General features: G+C 36.0%; 1 protein-coding gene across 4 annotated transcripts in view; it reads right to left on the bottom strand.

Moving 5' to 3' along the window:
- Positions 1 to 7,235: 7,235 nt before the first annotated feature.
- LOC138762761 (uncharacterized) overlaps positions 7,236 to 20,247 on the bottom strand; it is a 56,700-nt gene continuing 43,688 nt past the window's right edge. For 3 of the 4 annotated variants that reach the window (XM_069936333.1, XM_069936334.1, XM_069936335.1), the window contains 4 exons: positions 15,095 to 15,175; positions 12,311 to 12,680; positions 10,092 to 10,319; positions 7,236 to 7,760 (listed from right to left, as the gene is read on the bottom strand). In XM_069936333.1, coding sequence (XP_069792434.1) covers positions 10,274 to 10,319; positions 12,311 to 12,680; positions 15,095 to 15,175 — 497 coding nt within the window. In that variant the 3' untranslated portion in view covers positions 7,236 to 7,760; positions 10,092 to 10,273. The remainder of the gene's footprint in view (positions 7,761 to 10,091; positions 10,320 to 12,310; positions 12,681 to 15,094; positions 15,176 to 20,247) is intronic. The other variant, XM_069936336.1, reaches the window with a different exon arrangement.

Raw genomic sequence — 20,247 nt, 5'->3', positions numbered from 1 at the left:
GGGAGCCAAAAATATAAATTATATATATATAAAATTCTAAATGTTAAGAACAATTCAAAGTATGTCTAAATGCATATATTCTAAATCCAGAGACCATTTGGTAACAAAAAAGGAATAATTATCATGTAAATTATAGGTGATTTTTTTCCATAACAATACATTTTCAATTCATTATGCCAACATAGTATATTAATCTCTGTATTGTCTTTCCAAGTACTCACAACACATTTACACGCTACTGATAACACCAAACGTACAAAAGCAATTTGAATTTTATCCAAACCCAATCCCCTCAACGAAATTAAATTGCCCAACAAGAAATCATTGGGTCTAATGGTAATGTAAAGTTATACAATTTTTTTCCAAAACTACTTTAATTCCTTGCCAGAATGTTTGAACTTAAACACAAGTCCAGACAGCATGTTAAAAAAAGTTCCAATACATGAATCAAATCTAAAACATAAGTCTGAATTACTAAACCCATATTTTTTTCAGTTTCTCCGGAGTCAAATATAATTGATGTAAAAAATTATAATGAACCATTCCAATTTGACCATTAGTCAATTTGATTATATTGTCCTGACACATATCCGCCCAATCATCTTCAGGAAAAATCAACACTAAATCACTCTCCCATTTAAGTTTAGATTTTTCCCAATCCGGTTTATCCATATTATCTTGTAACAAATTATACATAACTGAAATATAACCCTTCTTTTGTACAGAGGAAATCAAAGACTCAAATCTTGACAAAGAGGTAAATTCATCTCTCTACCATAATTATCATTTACCAAGGCTCTAAGTTGGTAATACACAAAGAATTTACAGATATATCAAATCTCTCTCTCAATTGATTAAAAGAAATTGTCCCTCTTCAAAACAATCCTGTATTGTCTTTATACCCTTAAAATACCAACTCTTTAAATAATTATTAAACATTGAAAAAGAAATAAGCTGATTATTATACATTGGAGTTAAAATTGATAATTTATCTTTTGATCTCAAAACCCTATTTTTAAAAAAATACAGATCTTTTACAAATGATTCAATACCGGCATATTATATTCCTGTAACAAATTCAAGTTCCAACAAAATATAAATTCATGTACCTCGACCTCAGAAATACACGCCATTTCCACCTTAGCCCAGCTAGGAGGTTGATCTAGATCCATCAACCTGCTAATAAACTTCAACTGGGCCGCTTCATAAGAATTTTGAAAATGTGGTAACTGAAGTCCACCTAATGCATATTTCCATGTAAGTTTATACAATGCCACTCGAGCTAATTTACCTTTCAATAAAAACTCCCACACTACCTTATTTAAATCCTGAAAAAAACCTTTCGAAAGTAAACAAGGTATTGACTGAAATAAATATTGAATTCAGGGAAAATATTCATTTTAATACAATTGACCCGGCCAATCAAAGTTAATGGAAGATCTTTCCACTTAATAAAATCTGCTTTAATCCGTTTTAATACAGGCACATCATTTAACTGATACAATGACTGATAATTAACATCTACAAACACACCTAAATATTTAATTTTATTTGTCGACCTTAATTTTGTAATAATTTTAAATTCTCCTATTCCAACTGGTAAAATTTCACTTTTATCCCAATTAACTTTATATCCTGACAATTCTCCAAATTTTGACAAAAACTCTTGTAACTGGATGCGGAAGGGATGTTTCCAATGATGGGAAAATCCAGAATATAGGGCCATGGTTTGAGGATAATAGGCAAACCATTTAGGACTGAGATGAAGAGGAATTTCTTTACCCATTGGGTGGTGAATCTGTGGAATTCATTGCCATAGAGGGCAGTAGGGGCAGGTTCATTGAATATATTTAAGAAGGAATTAGATATATTTCTTCATTATAAGGGAATTAGGGGTTATGGAAAGAAGGCGGGGACAGGGTACTGAACTTCAAGATCAGCCATGATCTCATTGAATGGTGGAGCAGGCTTGAAGGGCCGAATGACCTACTCCTGCTCCTATCTTCTATGTTTCTATGTTTCAACGACTGTTCCGGTTCCGTCAAATCTATCAATACATCACCTGCAAATAAATTAATCTTATATTCTTCATTCATAATCTTCATCCCTCTAATTTCATCATTTTGCCTAATAGTCTGATCTAATGGTTCAATAGCCAACGCAAATAAGGCTGGTGACAATGGACAGCCCTGCCAAGTTGAACAAGTCAACCTAAATGGTAAAGAAATCTGACAATTTGTCACCACCCTAGCAATCAGGTTCGTATATAAAGCTTTAACCCAACCAATAAAAAACAGGCCGAATTTAAACTTTTCTAACACCTTAAATAAAAAATCCCACTCAACCCTATCAAAAGTTTTTTTCTGCATCTAGTGCAACCACCATAGGATGGTTAGGCTGCTTTTGGTATGCATTGACCAAAGTAATTAATCGAAGAATATTATCTGATGCATTTCTGTTCTTAATAAAACCTGTTTGATCAGTATATATCAACTTAGGTAACTATGTGGCAAGTCTATTAGCTAATACCTTAGCTATAATTTTATAATCTACATTTAATAACGAAATAGATCTATATGAAGACACTTTTAATGGATCTCTATTTTTTTTTGGAATAACAGTTATTAAAGCACTTGAACAAGATTCCGGCAAATTCTGTTCTTCATTAATTTGTTTTAACACATCTCCAAATACATTATATAAGTCATCATAAAAATTTATAAAATTCCACAGGAAATCCATCATCCCCTGGGGACTTTCCATGTGGCATTTCCTGTATAGCTTCCTTGATTTCCAAATCTGTAAATGGAGATTCCAATTCCTGAATATTTTTCTCATCTAATAACGATAACCTTAATTTAGATAAATAAGATCCAATAGAACCATTATCCATCTTACCCTCAGAAGTATATAATTTTTGATAGAATGAATAAAACTGATCATTAATTTCCTGAGGCTTATAGGTAATTATTGAATTATTTTTAATGGCATTAATAGTCCGAGGTGCCTGTTCAGCTTTCAATTGCCAAGCAAGTACCTGATGAGCTCTTTCTCCCAACTTGTTTACTTTGATAAATTAAGTGCTCAAACTGATAAGTTTGTAAAGTATTATAGCGTAATTTCAATTTTGCTAATGCAGCTTTTTTGTCTTCGGTCACATCCTTCTGAAAATCTTTCTCTAACTCAGTAATCTGATTTTCCAACATTAAACTTTCTGCCATATGTTGTTGTTTCTTAACTTTCATAGAATAACTAATAACCTGTCCCCTCAAATATGTTTTTAATGAGTCCCATACATACAAAATGACTAGCCACAGAATTAATATTCTCATTCAAAAATAAAGAGATATTTTCTTTAACAAAAGTAACAAACTCTGTTTTTTTTTCAATAAAATTGCATTAAACCTCCATCTATATGATGAACGTACCACTTCTGAACTTGCACAGGAAAAAAGTAATAATGTCAGATTATTATAATCTGATAGAACTCTAGCTGCAGTGTTCTACCCTGTAGGTGTGCTGATACCAAAAAAAAAATCAATCCTAGAAAACGAGTCATTTTGTGATGAATAAAAAGAAAAATCTTTCTATGTAGGATTAACTTTCCTCCAAATATCTACCAGATTTAAATCTTTCATCAACACATTGATTTGTATTGTCGTCTTTGATTTCCTTATACTTTTCGGGTTTCTGTCCAATAAAGTTCCAAAACACAATTAAAATCTACCCCAACTAAAATACTTTCATTAGCTTGAATTAACAATAAAAAAAAGCTTCTGAAATAAACCACTCATCATCTATATTAGGCACATAAAGATTAAGCGAAGTCCAAGATTCAGCAAAAATTTTACAATTCACCCATAAAATTCTACCTACATTTCCCTCTGAAGATTCCAATTCAAATGGTAAATATTTATGAATCAAAATCGCCACCCCTCTTGCCTTAGAATTAAAAGAAGAAGAAAAAAAAAACACATGTCCAATCCAATCTCTTTTCAATTTCAAATGTTCCTTTTCGGTCAAATGTTTTTCTTGTAAAAAGGCAATATCAATTTTCATTTTTTTAATATAAGCCAATACCCTCTTTTGCTTAATTGGATTATTTAATCCCTGAACATTAAAGTTGCAAAATTCAAAGTAGACATTTTTACTAACTAATATATTTACACTCTATAAAATAATGCTCCCCTTTATAATTCTTCAAAAACATAAAAAACCTACCCCTCAATAAACAAAAAAAACTTTTAAAAAGCCCCCAAAATTAAAAAAAAAACCACCCAAAGGTAGTAACACCCTAAAAATCTGGGTGTGGTAAACCCACTAGTGGTAGATGACAAAGCTTTTAGTGTCATTCACCCTCCCAGCCAGATACATATTCATTATGTAATTAAGAACAATCAAATATAGTAAATATATTCAACCCAATGATTCCAAGCCCAATGATTGTTCCGGATCTTCAGTGTCAAGAAAACTTTGTGTCAGCTCTTCTTTCTTTCCATTCTTTCCATACTCATTCCCGTTCCATTTCCATTTCTGTTTACCATCCTCTTAGGAGACGATGGTGAAGACCGCCCATTTCTTCGCAATTCTGGCAATGAATTGGCAAAAACCAAGGCATCATGATCGTTCTCAAAAAATTGAGATTGAAAGTTTCTATAAAAAACCTTCAAAATTTCAGGATAACAAAAAACAAACTTGTAGCCCTTTTGCCATAAGACATCTTTAGCTGAATTAAATTCCCGTCGTCTTCTAATAACCTCTTGACTCAAATAGGCATTAAAAAACACTATTATTTTGTACCATCAATGGGAATTGACTCTGCCGCGCTTTCTGTATGGCCAGTCATAAAATAATTTCTCTATCTTGATATTTCAAACAATGAATCAAGACCGCCTTCGGTGTTTGTCCTGGAAGTGGTTTTTTCCTCAAAGCTCTAAGGGCCCGATCCAGTTCCAAACCTTCAGGAAAAAGATCTTTACCCAGTACCTCTGGGATCTAATGCTTAAAATTTTTTATTGGATCAGAACCTTCAATGTCCTCTGGAAGACCAACTACTTTCACATTATTTCTCCGGCTTTGATTTTCCAATGAATAAATCTTCTTCAATAAATCCCTTCCCTGAATCCCCCAATCTACAAAAGAACCTTCCACTTTTTCTCTATTGCGTTCCACCTGATTTTGACATTCAGAAAAGGCTGTTTCAATTTTTAAAAAATTATCTTGTACAATATCAACAGATTTTATACATCTGTCAATATCACTCTTAACTACAGTAATTTCTTGTTTCATAGTTGAAATTTCATCACACAAAATATTCATTTTTGTTTTCACCTCCATAAATCCTTGGGTCATTTGAGTTGACATTTGTTTTGACATATTATCCATTTGGGAAGCAATCCCTTCCAAAACACTGAATATCAAGTCCAATCCAGCTTCCATAGCCATTTTTTGAGGTCTACCTTCTTTAATTGCAGGCTCCTCCCCCTGGGCAAATTCCAATAAGGTAAGTTCCTCTTCTCCTTCAGTCACCATAGGTCCTTTAACTGTGTGTTTGGTCACCCGACGCCAGCACTTGGATTCCCCCACAGCCCACACTTTCTCCAAAAGGTCACGGACCCGGGATGCACCGCGCATGCCCGGCAGAACTGCCAGTCACTCAGGAGCATCCTCCAATGCTACACTGCACGTCCCCGGGCCACCCAGCAATGTCGCGGGTTCATAAGTCCCTTTGTTGGTTGGACCGCCCGCGCGTACGGCTTCACGTGCACGCAGGTCGGCTATAACTAAACTCACCAGAATGCCGGTGCCATCTTGCGACTACAGGATCAGCACAGAGGTCAAGCTTGAATGGGCAGGAGTCCTCTGAGGCTTGAAGGTTCCCAACAACAACTCCGTGGATTCAGCTGAACAGGTTGGCCTCAGTTCATCTACACTTTTATATGGTAATTTTTTCTGAAGTTGAGTTTTAGATTTCTTCACATTGGTAGCCATGGTGAATCACTGTTATTCAAAAAAACTGTAAATATTACTTTTAACCAATTTTATACTTTTTAAAATCGGGTATTTAATAATCCAGCTGGGGAAAGGTGGAACATACGTCTTTCTTCTATGCCATCTTGCCACACCCCTCGTTTGCTGGCCATTTTGTGCACCAGGTCACATCCTGGTTAGCAGGCCACTACATGAGGAATGAAAGAATTAGTATAAGAGGAACATTTGTCAGCTCTTAGACTGTAATCATTGGATTTCAGAAGGATGATTGGGGACCTCAGAGACATTTTGAATGATGAAAGGCCAGAATAGTGTAGATGTGACTAAGTTGTTTCCCATGGTAAATGAGTCTAGGATAAGAGGCCACAATAGCAAGATAAAAGGGAGTCAATTTAAAACAGAAATGCTGAGAAATTTCTTTAGCTAGAGTGTCTTGAGTCTGTGAAACTTGTTGCCACAAGTGGTCGCTGGGTGCATTTAAGATAGAAATTGACAGGTTTTTGATTAGTCAGGACATCAAGGGTTACAGGGCAAAGGCTGGGCAGTGAGGCTAAGTGATAAGGATCACCCCATGATTAAATGGCAGAGCAGACCCAATGGTCCAATTGGCCTACTTCCACTCTTATATCTTGTGATGTGTGAGCTGGGTATTGTTAGTTTTCCCATTTTCTTTGCACTTTAATTTGCTTCCCTTTCAAATGTCATGCAATAGATTCAACAATGTTCAAGGTAAAAACACTCATTTCCAGCTACTGAACTCTTTCGCTCACGTATTTTGCAACTAAACTGCTATACTTGTCCTTTATTGGTCCTTCAATAAAATTATCAACGTAGTCTGCATTTTCTCACCTGAAATAGTTTGCAACACTTAATTTTAAATAAATACAATGCACAGATGAAAAATGATTAGTATTACTTTCACTCACTCCACATTCCACTATTTCCTGTTTATATTTTCATTGCACCAGATTTATAAAAAAATACAATTTGTCTTGGAATGATTTTATGTATGAATGTCAAAACTTGATTACCAATGAACAGTGGCAAAGCTAAATGACCATTAACTGGAGTTTTTCTATTTTCTTTCAATCAAGTTTCAATTTCATCCATGCTAATTGTGTGAAAGTGCAAAATTAATTTCTAACTTCAGGAAGGACTGTTATTGTTATATTGTACATGATTCACTGTGTTGTTTGTATAGATTATTTAATTTAGCAAACATTAAAAATGATATATTCAGTGTATTTTAATTCTTAACCATTTAATAACATATGCTTATTTGATTTGTGTAAACATTTCATACAAATTTCTGGGCATATATTTTGATTTGGAGTATAGTAGCCATAAAGATACACAATCTTCTAAGTTTCTAACAAAATTTATAAGATGCCTGCTCTTTTCCAATTTTCCACAGAGTACTTCATCGATGTTCCATTGACAGTATTATGGAGAGGGGCTTCTGTATAAATTATATTATAAAAGAGCATTTATGTAAATGTTCTTACAAAGCTAATTACACATGTATTTAATTGGATAAACAGACAATGAACAAAAACAATTTCCACTATTTTGATTTAGAAAAAAAATCCAGTAGTCCAATCTGTTTGCATCAGGATGAGGATTTTCGTAGTGATTGTCGTAGAAGTAGCTTGATCAAATTCAAAACCACCTTGATGTTCTGAGGACCAAATCCATGTGTGATTAAATTATATGGATGTTCCTGCCATAGAAAATTGTCCATGATTGAGTCAAGATCTTCAATCACCTTTCTGCAGAAAATTAAAACAAAAATAAGCTTCTCAATCAACATTACGGGTTTCTTTTATTCACTCTTTTTCAGTGACAAAAATTAGAAATCAAAATCTATTTCTGGAAGCAGAGGTCTCAAGATAAAACAGGTTTTAGAGTCCCAACTGAAAAAAATCCTACCAATATTAATGAAAATTTCAAAGACAGAAGCACAGACCCAAATGATAAAAGTAGACCTGAAATTAAATTTCTTTCAAAAGTAGCAGCCACAGTATAACTGACTGATTGCATACCAATGACACTAAAACACGCATTTGTTATTTATTATTCATCATCCACGCTGGAAAATCCAATGTATTATGTATACTAGATGGAGAAGGAAGTGGAAGGGAGTGAGAAATAAACAAACAGGTTTATTTCACTAAATCAAAAATTGGGGAAACCTTTAATAACTGTTTCTGCTCAAAGTGAAGCAAGAAAATAACAGGTAATTGGATAAGAAAGACAATGAGAGAGACATACATGATGTGGGTAAATGGGGCTAGTAGCTAGACATACAGTCACTAAGGAGGAGGTGGGCCAAAAAGACCAGTTTCTGTGTACATTTCTATTTTATGAAACACAGAGCACAACAGACTAATCTGTACTTGATACATTTCCTACCAAAAGATATAACTGAATAAGTTTCCAACACTTTCAAACTTTGCTTTTCAGATTACAACTAATTTGTGCATTTTTTTTTAAAACTTGCCTCTGCTATTCCTTTATTTTGTTAATCCCATGCCCCTGGTTAAAAAAAACCTCCCATTGGAAATTCCCCCCCCCACCTCAATCTCTTTTAAAATATAATTTGTTGTTTTGAATAACTTTCCCAATTTTTTTTAATTTATGTGTCTAATATTCATCTTAATTTTCTTCCCATGGGACTCATCTTGTTGATGCTATTCCATGCTCATTGCCCAGGCTTAAACTCTGGGTTCCCTTATAGCTCTAAATTTCAATCTCCACAAAAGTGCAGAGGTTGGGTGCTGGTCCAAAAATCAGAAAAATCATTTCCTCAACACCTCTCACTTGGCTTCTCTTCCTATTCCTCCCTTTCCTGTGACCAAGTCACATCACTGGAATCGTAGAAAATATACAATGTTGATCAAAAAGAGTTCATCCAGGCTAATCCAATTTTTCAAAATTACTGACCCTGGGAAAAACCATCACTAGCAATTTAAAGTTTTATGATAGATAAATAACATTATCTGGTAAAAAAATTTCTCTTACTAACTGAATGGGTTTTCTATCTCAAAGCAGTAGTATAATCGCTAAATTACACCAACTCATTCAAGCATCTCAACTTGTTCAACTCTATCCCCAACACCTACACCTTATTTTTATCCACATGCTTTCAAATATTTTGGTCCAAAAACAGTGTCAAATTTCTCTTCTTTACTCCAGTGAGCGACTGACTCCACATCATTCAATCTCAAGTGACCAAGGGCTGAAATATTTATATGAAGTTTAGAATTACCAGGTATTTGGTAATATACAAATCTACAGGATTTTTTTTTGTTGCTATGTTGTTAAGGACAATTTGTTTTAAACAATTGTAATACACCTGAACTGATTTAGAAAATTCAACATTTGCAGAGACTCCTTTCCACAAGAAACTTTGGACGACTGGTAAATAATTTAAAAGACATGTGACTATGCAAATATACTGATCCAAACTATAAAACTTAAAAATACATTCAATGCCATATTTTATTTTAGTCATTTATTTAAAAGTAACATGGCTACAACAGGGAGACATCAATTTGAAATACCCAATTTCTTTACAATGGAGTAAGAAGGGATGACATGGTAGCGTAGCAGTTAGAGCAATGCTGTTACAGCACCAGCTACCTGGGTTCAAATTCAACGCTGACTGTGAGGAGTTTGCACATTTTCCCCATGTCTGCGAGGGTTTCCCCTGGGTCCTCTGGTTTCCTCCCACCATTGGGAGGAAACTGGGGTTATAGGGTGTACTAATTGGGCAGCATGGGCTCATGAGCCAAAAGGGACTGTTACCGTGCAGTGTGTCTAAATTTAAATAAAGCTTTGCTCAAGTTATTCCAACATGAATGACAGTAGGTGCTTATTTCCAAATCATATATTAAAGATTAGATAATAGATTAGAAAGATTAAGGCATATCCGCAGAAGACGTTTTTAGTTCTTTTAATGTCAAAATGATTAATCAGAGAGAAACAGTATTTATCTTATTTTGAATATCCAGCAATGTCATTAGGAAACAGGATCAGTTGAAACAGGGTCACCTCCACCTTAAGAAAAACACCCCATATGCATTAATATATATCTTTACCTCCTATGGACGCTGCGAGACCTCTGCTGAGTTCCTCCAGCATTTTTGTGTTTTTACTACAATCACAGTGTCTGCAGACTTTCGTGTTTCACTCCATGTGCATTAATCTGAATTTTTCAACTTCCCACACCAGCCATCCTTAAAAATTGTGAGGGGTGATTGCAAATATTGTGAAACAAGTCTCAAGTTTGTCCTAGATTTTCTCTGGTATTGCAGTGCTGGTCACTCCTGTAAAGGCCCAAACAAAAGCTGCCATTCAAACAAATATCTGAACAAATCCCATCTTTCTATTTGATTTGAGTGGCTGTTCTTCTCATCAAATGGATATAGCCAAACTCCCAACTCACTATCTATCAAAGTTGTCACCAAAACTGAATGTTTAGCATTAAACATTAAAAATCACTTGAAAACTGTCATAAAATAAAAATAAAAACAAAAGCAATGAAAAACATTTAAAATTAACTAAAAGGACATACTGATGTACTTGAGTCAATTTAGTAGCACATTTAATTTAGCTTTATTTCCACATTTCCCTACTTGATGAAAAGCCAACTGATGTAATAAACGGGCAACCTACATGAGAGGTTGTATGGAGGAAGATGCCAATGTAGATTCAGGCCTGTCCTGAAATCCTGGATGAACTCAGAAAAACTTGGGCAAGTCTGAGCATTACTGTTGCCTTAAATTTAGAACATTCAAAGCAAGATTTCTGAGCGGGAAGTTAACATTCATTTTTTCTGCATGTGACATGAAAATTGATTTAAAAAAATGTTTGTAATATGGTGAAGTAGGTTGCTAAAAAAAAATCAAGCAATTTAAAACATTTTTCATTTGCTGAGTTGTATATGCAGAACTCAAAAAGGCAACTTGACATATATTTTCACATCAACTATTTTGTTCAGTAATGTGAATAATATCCATTTAATAATAGATACTGTTTGCACTGAAACAATCCCAAAGTTAACATGAAACCAGGCAAACATTAGAAACAAAAAAATTACTGCCAAATTTTACTTTGAAAAGCAAAAGGCAACTAAAAAAAAAATTCAAGACATGTTAAAAATGACGATTCTTGTGAAATACATCAAAAGTTGAATAGCAGGTTTTGTTTTAATCATTCTCTAGTGATAGGAAGGGAGGGCAAGAAATTCTAATTCCATTTTTCTGCAGAATGTTTCAATTGGAATCTGCTTTGCACAAGCTGATGGCAAATGTTACAGGAAACAACTCATAATTCTGCCTGTTATATCAAGTTCCGATGGCATTGTCTATAACCTGAGGATGATATTCATTTTACAATCCAATCCTTAGTTTGTTATGGCAAAATTGAAAATAATTTCTCCTCTAAAATACCACACACATTAAATACTCCACAAATCTTTCACATCAAAAAATCTTAGCATACATTATTTTCCAAGAAATTATATTATGGAAATTCACTTTAAATTAATAAATATTGAGAGCTTCTGCCCATGACAAGGAGAATTGCTGTTCAACATATTCCAAAGATCAGCAAAAACCCCAACAAGCTCCCACAATTTAAGGGCTGCAGGGTAAAAGTTTTGATTGTGTTATCCCACATGAAGCCTTATTTACCCAAATTATAAATCAACCACAAAACTAAATCCTGACATCTTCATTATTCTGTAAAATCACGATAATCATTTGACAACCACTTTTCTTTCTTTTCTTTGGCTTGGCTTGGCGGACGAAGATTTATGGAGGGGTATGTCCATGTCTGCTGCAGGCTCGTTGGTGACTGACAAGTCCAATGCGGGACAGGCAGGCACGGTTGCAGCGGTTGCAAGGGAAAATTGGTTGGTTGGGGTAACTCTGATCTAAAGTGCAAATCTCATTATTGGCTTTGCACAATTCATCAGTTGGGTAAGTTCTTCTGCATGTTATATGCAATAAAACAGATCTATAGAGGAAAATTTTCAATTGTAGCATTGAACTCTCTGATTTTCTTGGATCGATCCAATGGAAAGGTCCAGAAAATAGACATTTCCTCACAGCAACCATTGCATTTTGTCAGAATGAAAGGGGTTTTTAAAAAAAAAAACTTCTTGTTTTACCACTGGGAAATTAATTTACATTTGATAAAACTTACCTACTAAAGTTGATTCATATTGAGGTCCTCCTGACAGATCCAACATTAAACTTGTATTAACTAATTACATTCAGTTGTTCCCAATGAAATACAGAGATTATTCACTTGCCTTGCTGCAAATATTTCTGATGCTGCACTGTTTTCTGCCACCATGCTGGCACATTCATCAACAGGAAAGTAGCCAAGGTTCAGCTGGTGAAAGTTTTCTGTCAGTGTTTTTGCCTCTCCCTCACAGAGTCGAGTAAAAGAAGTGTGGAGAGTTCGGTCATAACCAGTTACAGGTAGATCCAGAAGCTGACGGATATCAAAACGGTTATCCCTCCTTAATCTCAAGTAGCTTTTAATGACAGTTTTGGACATTTTTTCAGGGGGAATAATACGTCTTCTAATTTCTCCCTTGGTCACGGGGTATTTAACCTTTCTCTTTTTATCATCTGCAGAGGGGAGCAAAGCTGGTACATGGGCAACAACGATTTGTTCTGGAACAGAAACAAAGTGATATATATGTGTCATTTATAAAATAATTAAATACACATTGGACCAAACCAAAACATATTCAAAAGGTGTATTAATTATGTAAAAGCATTGTCATTTTTGAAAGCATATTTATACATTTGTTTTTCTTTCACCATTTTGCAATTGAGGTTTTTAAACTGAAAATATTTCTATCCATCTTCTTAGGGTATGTGTTAAGAGTATGTACAAATACTGAATGGAATGCCACTCAATGATTTTCATGCTTATTATCTCTTTAGAACGTTATAAATGTATTATTATTATCGATGAAGAAAGAACCATCAGATTTTTCCAATAATTTGGACATATTTTGTTGATGGTTATAAGATTCAGGTAAAGGAGTAAAGAATAGTGAATCAGGATCGAGACGATGTATGGTTTATTCCTGCTCCTATTTCTTACATTGTTATGGAATCAATCAAAATTTATAATATAGGCCATTCAACCCACTGCACTTATACCAGCCAAAAAGAAAATCAGCTACCAAGTCCTATCACACCTTACCATTCTGGCACTCAGCACAACAGGCCACAACACAAATTGGACAGATTCAAATTCATTTTCAACATGTCGAAGGTTTCTAACTCTAGAACCCATTGCCTGACAGAGTGGTAATCTCCAACCACATTCTGGGTTTTAAATAAATCTTCATCTCCTCTCAAATCTTTCTCCCAATTGTTTAAAACATGCCCTCAGAATTTGAGCTCAGAGGTGAAATTCAAATTTATTGCATCAAGATCTCTCAAATGTATCCAGTTCAATGGATAGAACATAAAACAATACAGCTCAGGTAGAGGCTTGTCAACCCACATTTCTGTGCCAAACATTAAACTAAACTCTGCTACCTGCACATTTCTATGTCTAGCTAGAAGCCGCTTAACTGCAACCCTTGTATCTGTATCTACTACTAATCCTTGGAGCCCATTCCACCCCACTTCCACCCTCTGTGTCTCACACATCCTGTTTAAACTTTCCCCCTTCATCTTCAATGCATGTTCTCTAATATGTGATATTTTTACCATGGGAAAATGATACTGATAGTCTAACTTAATAATGCCTGTCATTTTCTGAGCTAATGATCAAACCGTCCATATCTTCCTGCATTTTTCTGTCAGGTCAAACAAATGACCAATTTTGTACCATCAACACACTTAGGTCCAAATCAAACATATTTTATAGAAAGCAAGGAAAAGAGTACTAAGTCTTGTGGTTTTGGACTGGTAATAATCATAAATAGATCATCCATTTAACATTGGTTCTGACCATTCACCCACTTTTGGTTACAAACTGCCACTCCACTTTGGATCCAATAAGTTTTGCATTTTGTCACCAGCCTGCCATGTGGAATTTTATTTATGCCTAATTAAAATCCATGCAACATCCAAAAATACATAGGCCTTCATCAACCTAACATACTATCTTCTCAAAAAATTCAACCAAGCATCTCTCCTTTAACACGCTGTTTATCATAGGATTCATTTGTATCTTTCTAAATGAAGGTTCACCCCCCCCCGCCCCACCTCAGGATTGGTTCCAAACATTTGCCCACAATTGAAGTTAAACTAACAGACCTGTTAGTTCAGCCCTTCTTTCCTTATTAAACAATGTGTGCTATTCAAGTACACATTATTCTGCATTATTCTGCAGCATCCTTTGGCAGCTTGGGATATATTTCAACCTGGCATGGCAATTTATTCACTTTCAAATGCACTAAACATCTTCATAGTTCCTCCTTTGTTATATACTTATCCCATTGAACACTTCAAATTACATCATTGGATCATCTCCCTCTCTTAACATAGTCATGAAGTAGTCAATAAGAACATTGACTGATGTCTTTTGCCTCCAGTACAAGTTACTCTTTTAGCCCCCAAGGCATTTGCACTTTCCTGACTATGTTTTTACTCTTATGTACAGAATTTCTATGAATTTTCTTTGATTTTATTATATCTCTAATTGCAATTCTGATTTCCATGCTAATGCAATTCCTATACTTTCTATGCTCTGCTGGGGTTTCTCTTGTACTAAGCTCTTGGCGTCTGACATGACTTGCTATTTTCTTCGTCATAGTTTTACATAGCTTGTCTTCCTGTGTCAGTGGATTTAGCAGCCCTGACTCGTTTTTGGTGAGAACCTATTTACTCTTACCCATTAAATTTAGTTCTTGAATACAAAACCAATTAACTGCTTCAAGTTCATTCTTGCTAAATCACTCCTTCGTTCGGTAGAATTAGCCTCAACTATTTAACTTTGTTATTTTTCCAAAACTATGGAAATTTGAATTGAATTATGATCACTCTCACAAAAATGGTCTCCTAATGGTAATGCTTTTTGTAACTTCCTAAAACATAGGAATTTCATTTGAAATAAATGGTACCTTCATCCATTGCCATGGCATTAAGGATATTACAAGATGGATATGGATTCATGATGATCAACTTTGGTCCAGAATCTGAAACTTAAAAGTTAAATAACATGAGGACAAAAAGCAGCTAAATAATTTCCATGTAGAAATATATTGTTGTATTAGTACAAAAACTAAACACAAATGCAAAGCTCCTTAGTTAGAAGATGAGTAAAGTATTTTAATTTGCATGGTTGTTTATAATGCAGATAGGCATTAATTGTAAAATTGTTAAAAAAAAATCTTCTCCTGTCCAGTAAAACAATGATAATCTGGTCTTCTTCAGACTTTGTGGTGGAGGACTGACAGAATTTCCAGGCTACTGCATGTTACTCCAATCAATATACCAAACACTGGTAATATAGTACTTTTCCAATTATCCAAAATGCTTGAGACATGACTTATCTCGGTTATTCAGATTTTTTGGATAATCAAGATATTTCCTTAAGTGGACCAGTAGCATAAGCTTGTATCTGTGGTTAAACAACAATAACAACAGAAGGTTTTTCAAGCAGCTTGACTTTCTGTTCTATAGATAGACATAAAGGCTTCCTCCTTTTCTTCTCATGACATCGACAGTACTATTTGCAGACCTTTTTGCCACTGCAGCTTTATCTTCGAACAGAACACGAGAGCTCTGCTGATTCAAAATGGTGCTAACAGGGTGACACTCACACCAGAGCTGTATACTTGAATAGCACACAAGAGCTGCGTTGATTCAAAATGGCACAAACCACACAACAGACCACTACCAGGGCAGTATCGTTGAACAGTACTGTATACAAGAGCTCCGTGATTCTGATGGTGCCAGAGCCCCACTTGAGAAATTGGGTGAAATCTTGCCCTTGCAGCTATATCTTTTACCAGTACACAAGAGCTCTGTTGATTCAAAATGGTGCTAACTGCGCGTCAGACCCCCCCCACTTGAGCACGGTCGGTAAACTTTTTTGGAAATTGTGACGTCATGTCTCAGTTGAAAATTTTTTCAGATATTTGAGAATTTTGGTAGATCAGTTTCCGGATAATCGGAACTGCACTCTACACAAAAAAAGACCTTACATAGTAAAATAGTATAAAACAAATTACATTGAAAACTTTTAGGCAAATTTAAATAGTGTGTGGAAAGGAGCCATGTTGTGTTAAAAAGTAAAATAGAAGCAATGCCCTTTTAAAAAGAGTCGAGGAACATGATCTGGGTGAGCTTAAAATAAATTTTGTAATAATATTTTTTAAAAGGAATGAGGGCATTTGGCCTCAGTGAATTTAAAGCATGGGAATGAAATTGCTGATGAGTATGGGATTAATGATACATGATGGAAATAATACTGACAAGCTAAAAGGTTGTGGAGAAATATTATTTGGTGAGTTAGCCCTTTCAATTTCTGAATAAATAGAAAATTAATTATCAGAATTATATTGTACTTGTCATGAATAGAAAAATGTTTCTATTAACATTAATGTTTCTGAGAAAATGTTCACAACTGAGTCAGTGAGGGCAGAGATCACTCTGGGCCATACTGTAGGTCTCCAAGAGCCATCAGAAGGTGGAGAAACAGATGTGTAGACAGATTATGGAAAGTTGCAAAAGCAAGAAGAATTTAATTTCTCCAATAATGACTGGAAAATCCTGAGTACTATAAGCTTGGACAGAGCAGAATTTATTTTGTGCTTCTGGGAGAGTTTCTTGAAGCTTCAGAGCTCAACCAGAGAGCGGGGCATACTAGATTTTATATTGACAAATGAGCCTAGCCAGGTGATCAGAATTTCAAACCGGGGAACATTTCGAGATTAGCCTTAATTCTTCCTTCGATTACCACATAGTTATGACAAGGATAAATTTGGGCCTTATATAGAAGTGTTAATTTGGGAGAGAGTAAAAATTATAACATGATTAGATAGGAGATAGAGGGAGTAAATTGGAAGCACGTGTTACCAGGCTGTTACGGGCCCAGAGGACCCGAAAACCCAGCAGCAATGGAAATTCACCAAGACAAATGGTTACTTAAAAAGTAACTTTTAATTTTCTTTAAACATTAAAACAGGATCATACTTTAACTTATTACTATCAACTTAACCCCCTTTTAATTCTAAGCACACATATATGTAATGTGTGTATAAGTTCAAAAAGTTCTTTAATTTACAGTCCAATCTCACTTCTCACTCCTCCAAGTTCACAGGTATCAAGCAATTCTTATACTGTGCACAGAATTTAACATTTATGAATTTTCACCAAGCTCTGGTGCTTAAAGGTAATTGGTTACCACTCAGGAAGTTTCTTTTGATTTTCAGAGAGAGATTTGTTGCTCATTGGACACACACAAACTGATTCCGTCTGATCAGCCACTTCAACGTCTTGCCGAAGAAACTTGCCCCATCACGGTCTTCTTCTGTAGGTCACCACAGAGTTTCTTTTGTTTCCCTTGTTTCAGGTGAAACACTCTAGCCAGCCATTTCCTCTTGTATGGACCACAAGGGTTTTCATCAGGCTGAACTCAGAACTCACAGCCCATCTTCAAAATGGGGTTTCAGCAAGCAGCCAGCTTGTCATGACTGCAGAAACCAGTTCCCTCGCTCTCTTAGAGAAAGCCTGTTTCGTCTCCTCTCTCTCTCTGGTAGAAAAAGCACATGACCTTCTTAGAACAGCAAACTGCAATCAGACAGATTGCGGCACTGGACCAAAACTCATGAGCCCATTTATCTGTTGTTTCAAAAAAACAATCCATTACTCCACAGCATGTCCTATTAACACCTACTTGTGAAGCTTCTTGAGCCCGGATTCTTCTATTTGCACCTCCTTATGAAAACCTGAAGCAAAGCAGTTTTTATTGTCTTTACAAAGTTCCAGAGTGTCTGGTTTGAGCAAAGCTCTTGCATTTTAAATGAGATTTGTTTTGTGAAGTGTTTGTGTTTGTTTGTGACTGACACTATCCCCACAATCTATCTCCTTCATAAACAATATAAAATTTGATGTAATCTGTCATAAGGCAAGCCCACAATTTACATATGACAGTTGTTTAAGGACCAACTAATTAAGAGTTCAAGACAGGCACGTTCAAGTGCAAAGGAAGGTTATGAGAACCTTGAATGATGAGGTCATAAATTTAGTTTACAAAAAGAGGCATATGCAAGGTTCAGAAAGTTGCAAACAGAGAGCCCTGAAAGAATGTAAAGATTGCAGGAAAGAGTTCAAGCAGGGCATCTGGAAGGCCAAAAGGGCCAAGAAATGTCCCTAGTTAGCAGAATTAAAGAAGGACATGTGGACAATGTCAGTGAACATCATGTGGAGAATGTTCATGTGTTAGGACATTTTGAGATCAAGTAAGAGATGGTGTTTGGATCTTTTGAGGAGCATTACGGTGGATAAGCCCCCTGGGCTTGATGGTAAAGACCCTGTGTTATTAAAAGAGGCAAGTGAAGAAATTGCTGGGGTCTTGACAAAGATCTTTGCATTGTCACGGATGACAAAAGTCCCAGACACCTGGAATTCTGCTCACGAAGAAATCACATCCAACAACCCTCCTAACCCTCTCATTACATTGTCCCTAATTGTTGCCGGGGTGCAGTCTAAAAACCATAATTGTCACTGGTTGTGAGGCTAACAAAACAAAAGATTTTTTTCTCTTTTTCCAAATGGCATCCATAGGATTCAAGTAGTTCAGCAAATATTTTTGCTGATTCTTCTTTCCAAAGAGATGACTCAGTTACAATTCATTTTACTACTAGGAGTTAGATGTAGGAGCACCCCCCACACCCACCTCATTTCAAAGCAATGCTAATGAGCTGACAAAGTCCAGATCATTTGCTTTATTTATAATTGTTATTTCTGGGAAATGATCTGGACTTTGTCAGCTCATTAGATTTTTTTCTTGTGGAGTTCTTCAGACACTCCCAGGAAATGGGAGTGATCGGCATTCAGCAGGTTTTCTCAACCGGGACCCTAGAATCTCCCTGGAGATTTAAGTAAAGGGGATGTTTTCACCTTGCTAAACAAATCTTTTTTTGTGTTTTTTATGTACTTGGTATCAAAGGGAACTCAAACTTTGAGCTGAGTCTTAAGAGGGACCATAGCTGAATAGATGTTAAGAATGGCTGACTTAGAGAAATTACAGCCATTCCTCTCAGCATGATGGGGAAAACAAATCAACTCTACATTCAGAATGTGGTGGAAGTTTGACTTTACTGAAAAGAGCAATTGATTCTTATAAATATGAATTTTAAATTTATATAGAAGTTATAGACTATGCATGGAAATGGATTAGGGATTAATCATGGTCTCACCAAATAGCCAGTCGCAAAGAGGCCTCACGTTCTTACATACCATATATACGTGTCACAGTCAAATTTTGTGGATAAATTTTTAAGGTAAAATTTAGGGGGTCAACTATTACACACATACTACTTTTGGATGAGTGGGTGGCCAGGACTGGGTGGTATTCCATGTTCAGTGTGTCGGGAGTTCCAATGGTCAGCCGACCGGGACCGAGTGGTAGGTTGGCGTCTGGAGTGTTGGGAGCTCAGATGGGGGGCTGGGACCAAGTGGTAAGTCTGTGTTCGGAACATTGAGAGTTCTGGAGGGAAGGCGGCTTAGGCCTAGCGAGAGTCTGCAGTTGGGGCGTCAGGAGCTCAGATGGGCGGCAGGACCGGGTGATAAGTCTGTGCTTATGGCGTAGGGAAGTCTGATGGGTGGCTGACCAGGACCGAGTGGTAGGTCCATGTTTGGGGCATCAGTAGTTTGGATGGGTGGGTGGCTGGACAGGACTGGGTAGTAAGTTCGCGTTTAGGACATCAGGAGTTCTGCTGGGTGGGCAGCCTGAGCCTAGGTGAGAGTCTGCAGTTGAAGTGTCAGGAGCTCCACCGAACGGGTAGCCAGAGCCAAAAATAAGGGGGAGGGGGCGCAGGGTCGTCAACTTTTACACAGGATATAAGGAAAACACCAGATTTTGGCCCATAAATAGAGGGTCAACTTTTACATCGCATCGACTATTACTCACTTGTATTCTCTTCTTTGGCTTGGCTTCGCGGACGAAGATTTATGGAGGGGGTAAAAAGTCCACGTCAGCTGCAGGCTGACTATTACTCACTTGTATACACAATGGAGAAATGTCTATTTCTAAAGAAATTGATCT

The sequence above is a fragment of the Narcine bancroftii genome, chromosome 5 (genome assembly GCF_036971445.1).
Source record: "Narcine bancroftii isolate sNarBan1 chromosome 5, sNarBan1.hap1, whole genome shotgun sequence".
NCBI classification, from domain to species: domain Eukaryota; kingdom Metazoa; phylum Chordata; class Chondrichthyes; order Torpediniformes; family Narcinidae; genus Narcine; species Narcine bancroftii.
Note: the sequence above shows the minus strand (reverse complement) of the source record. Positions and strands in the feature narration are given on the sequence as shown.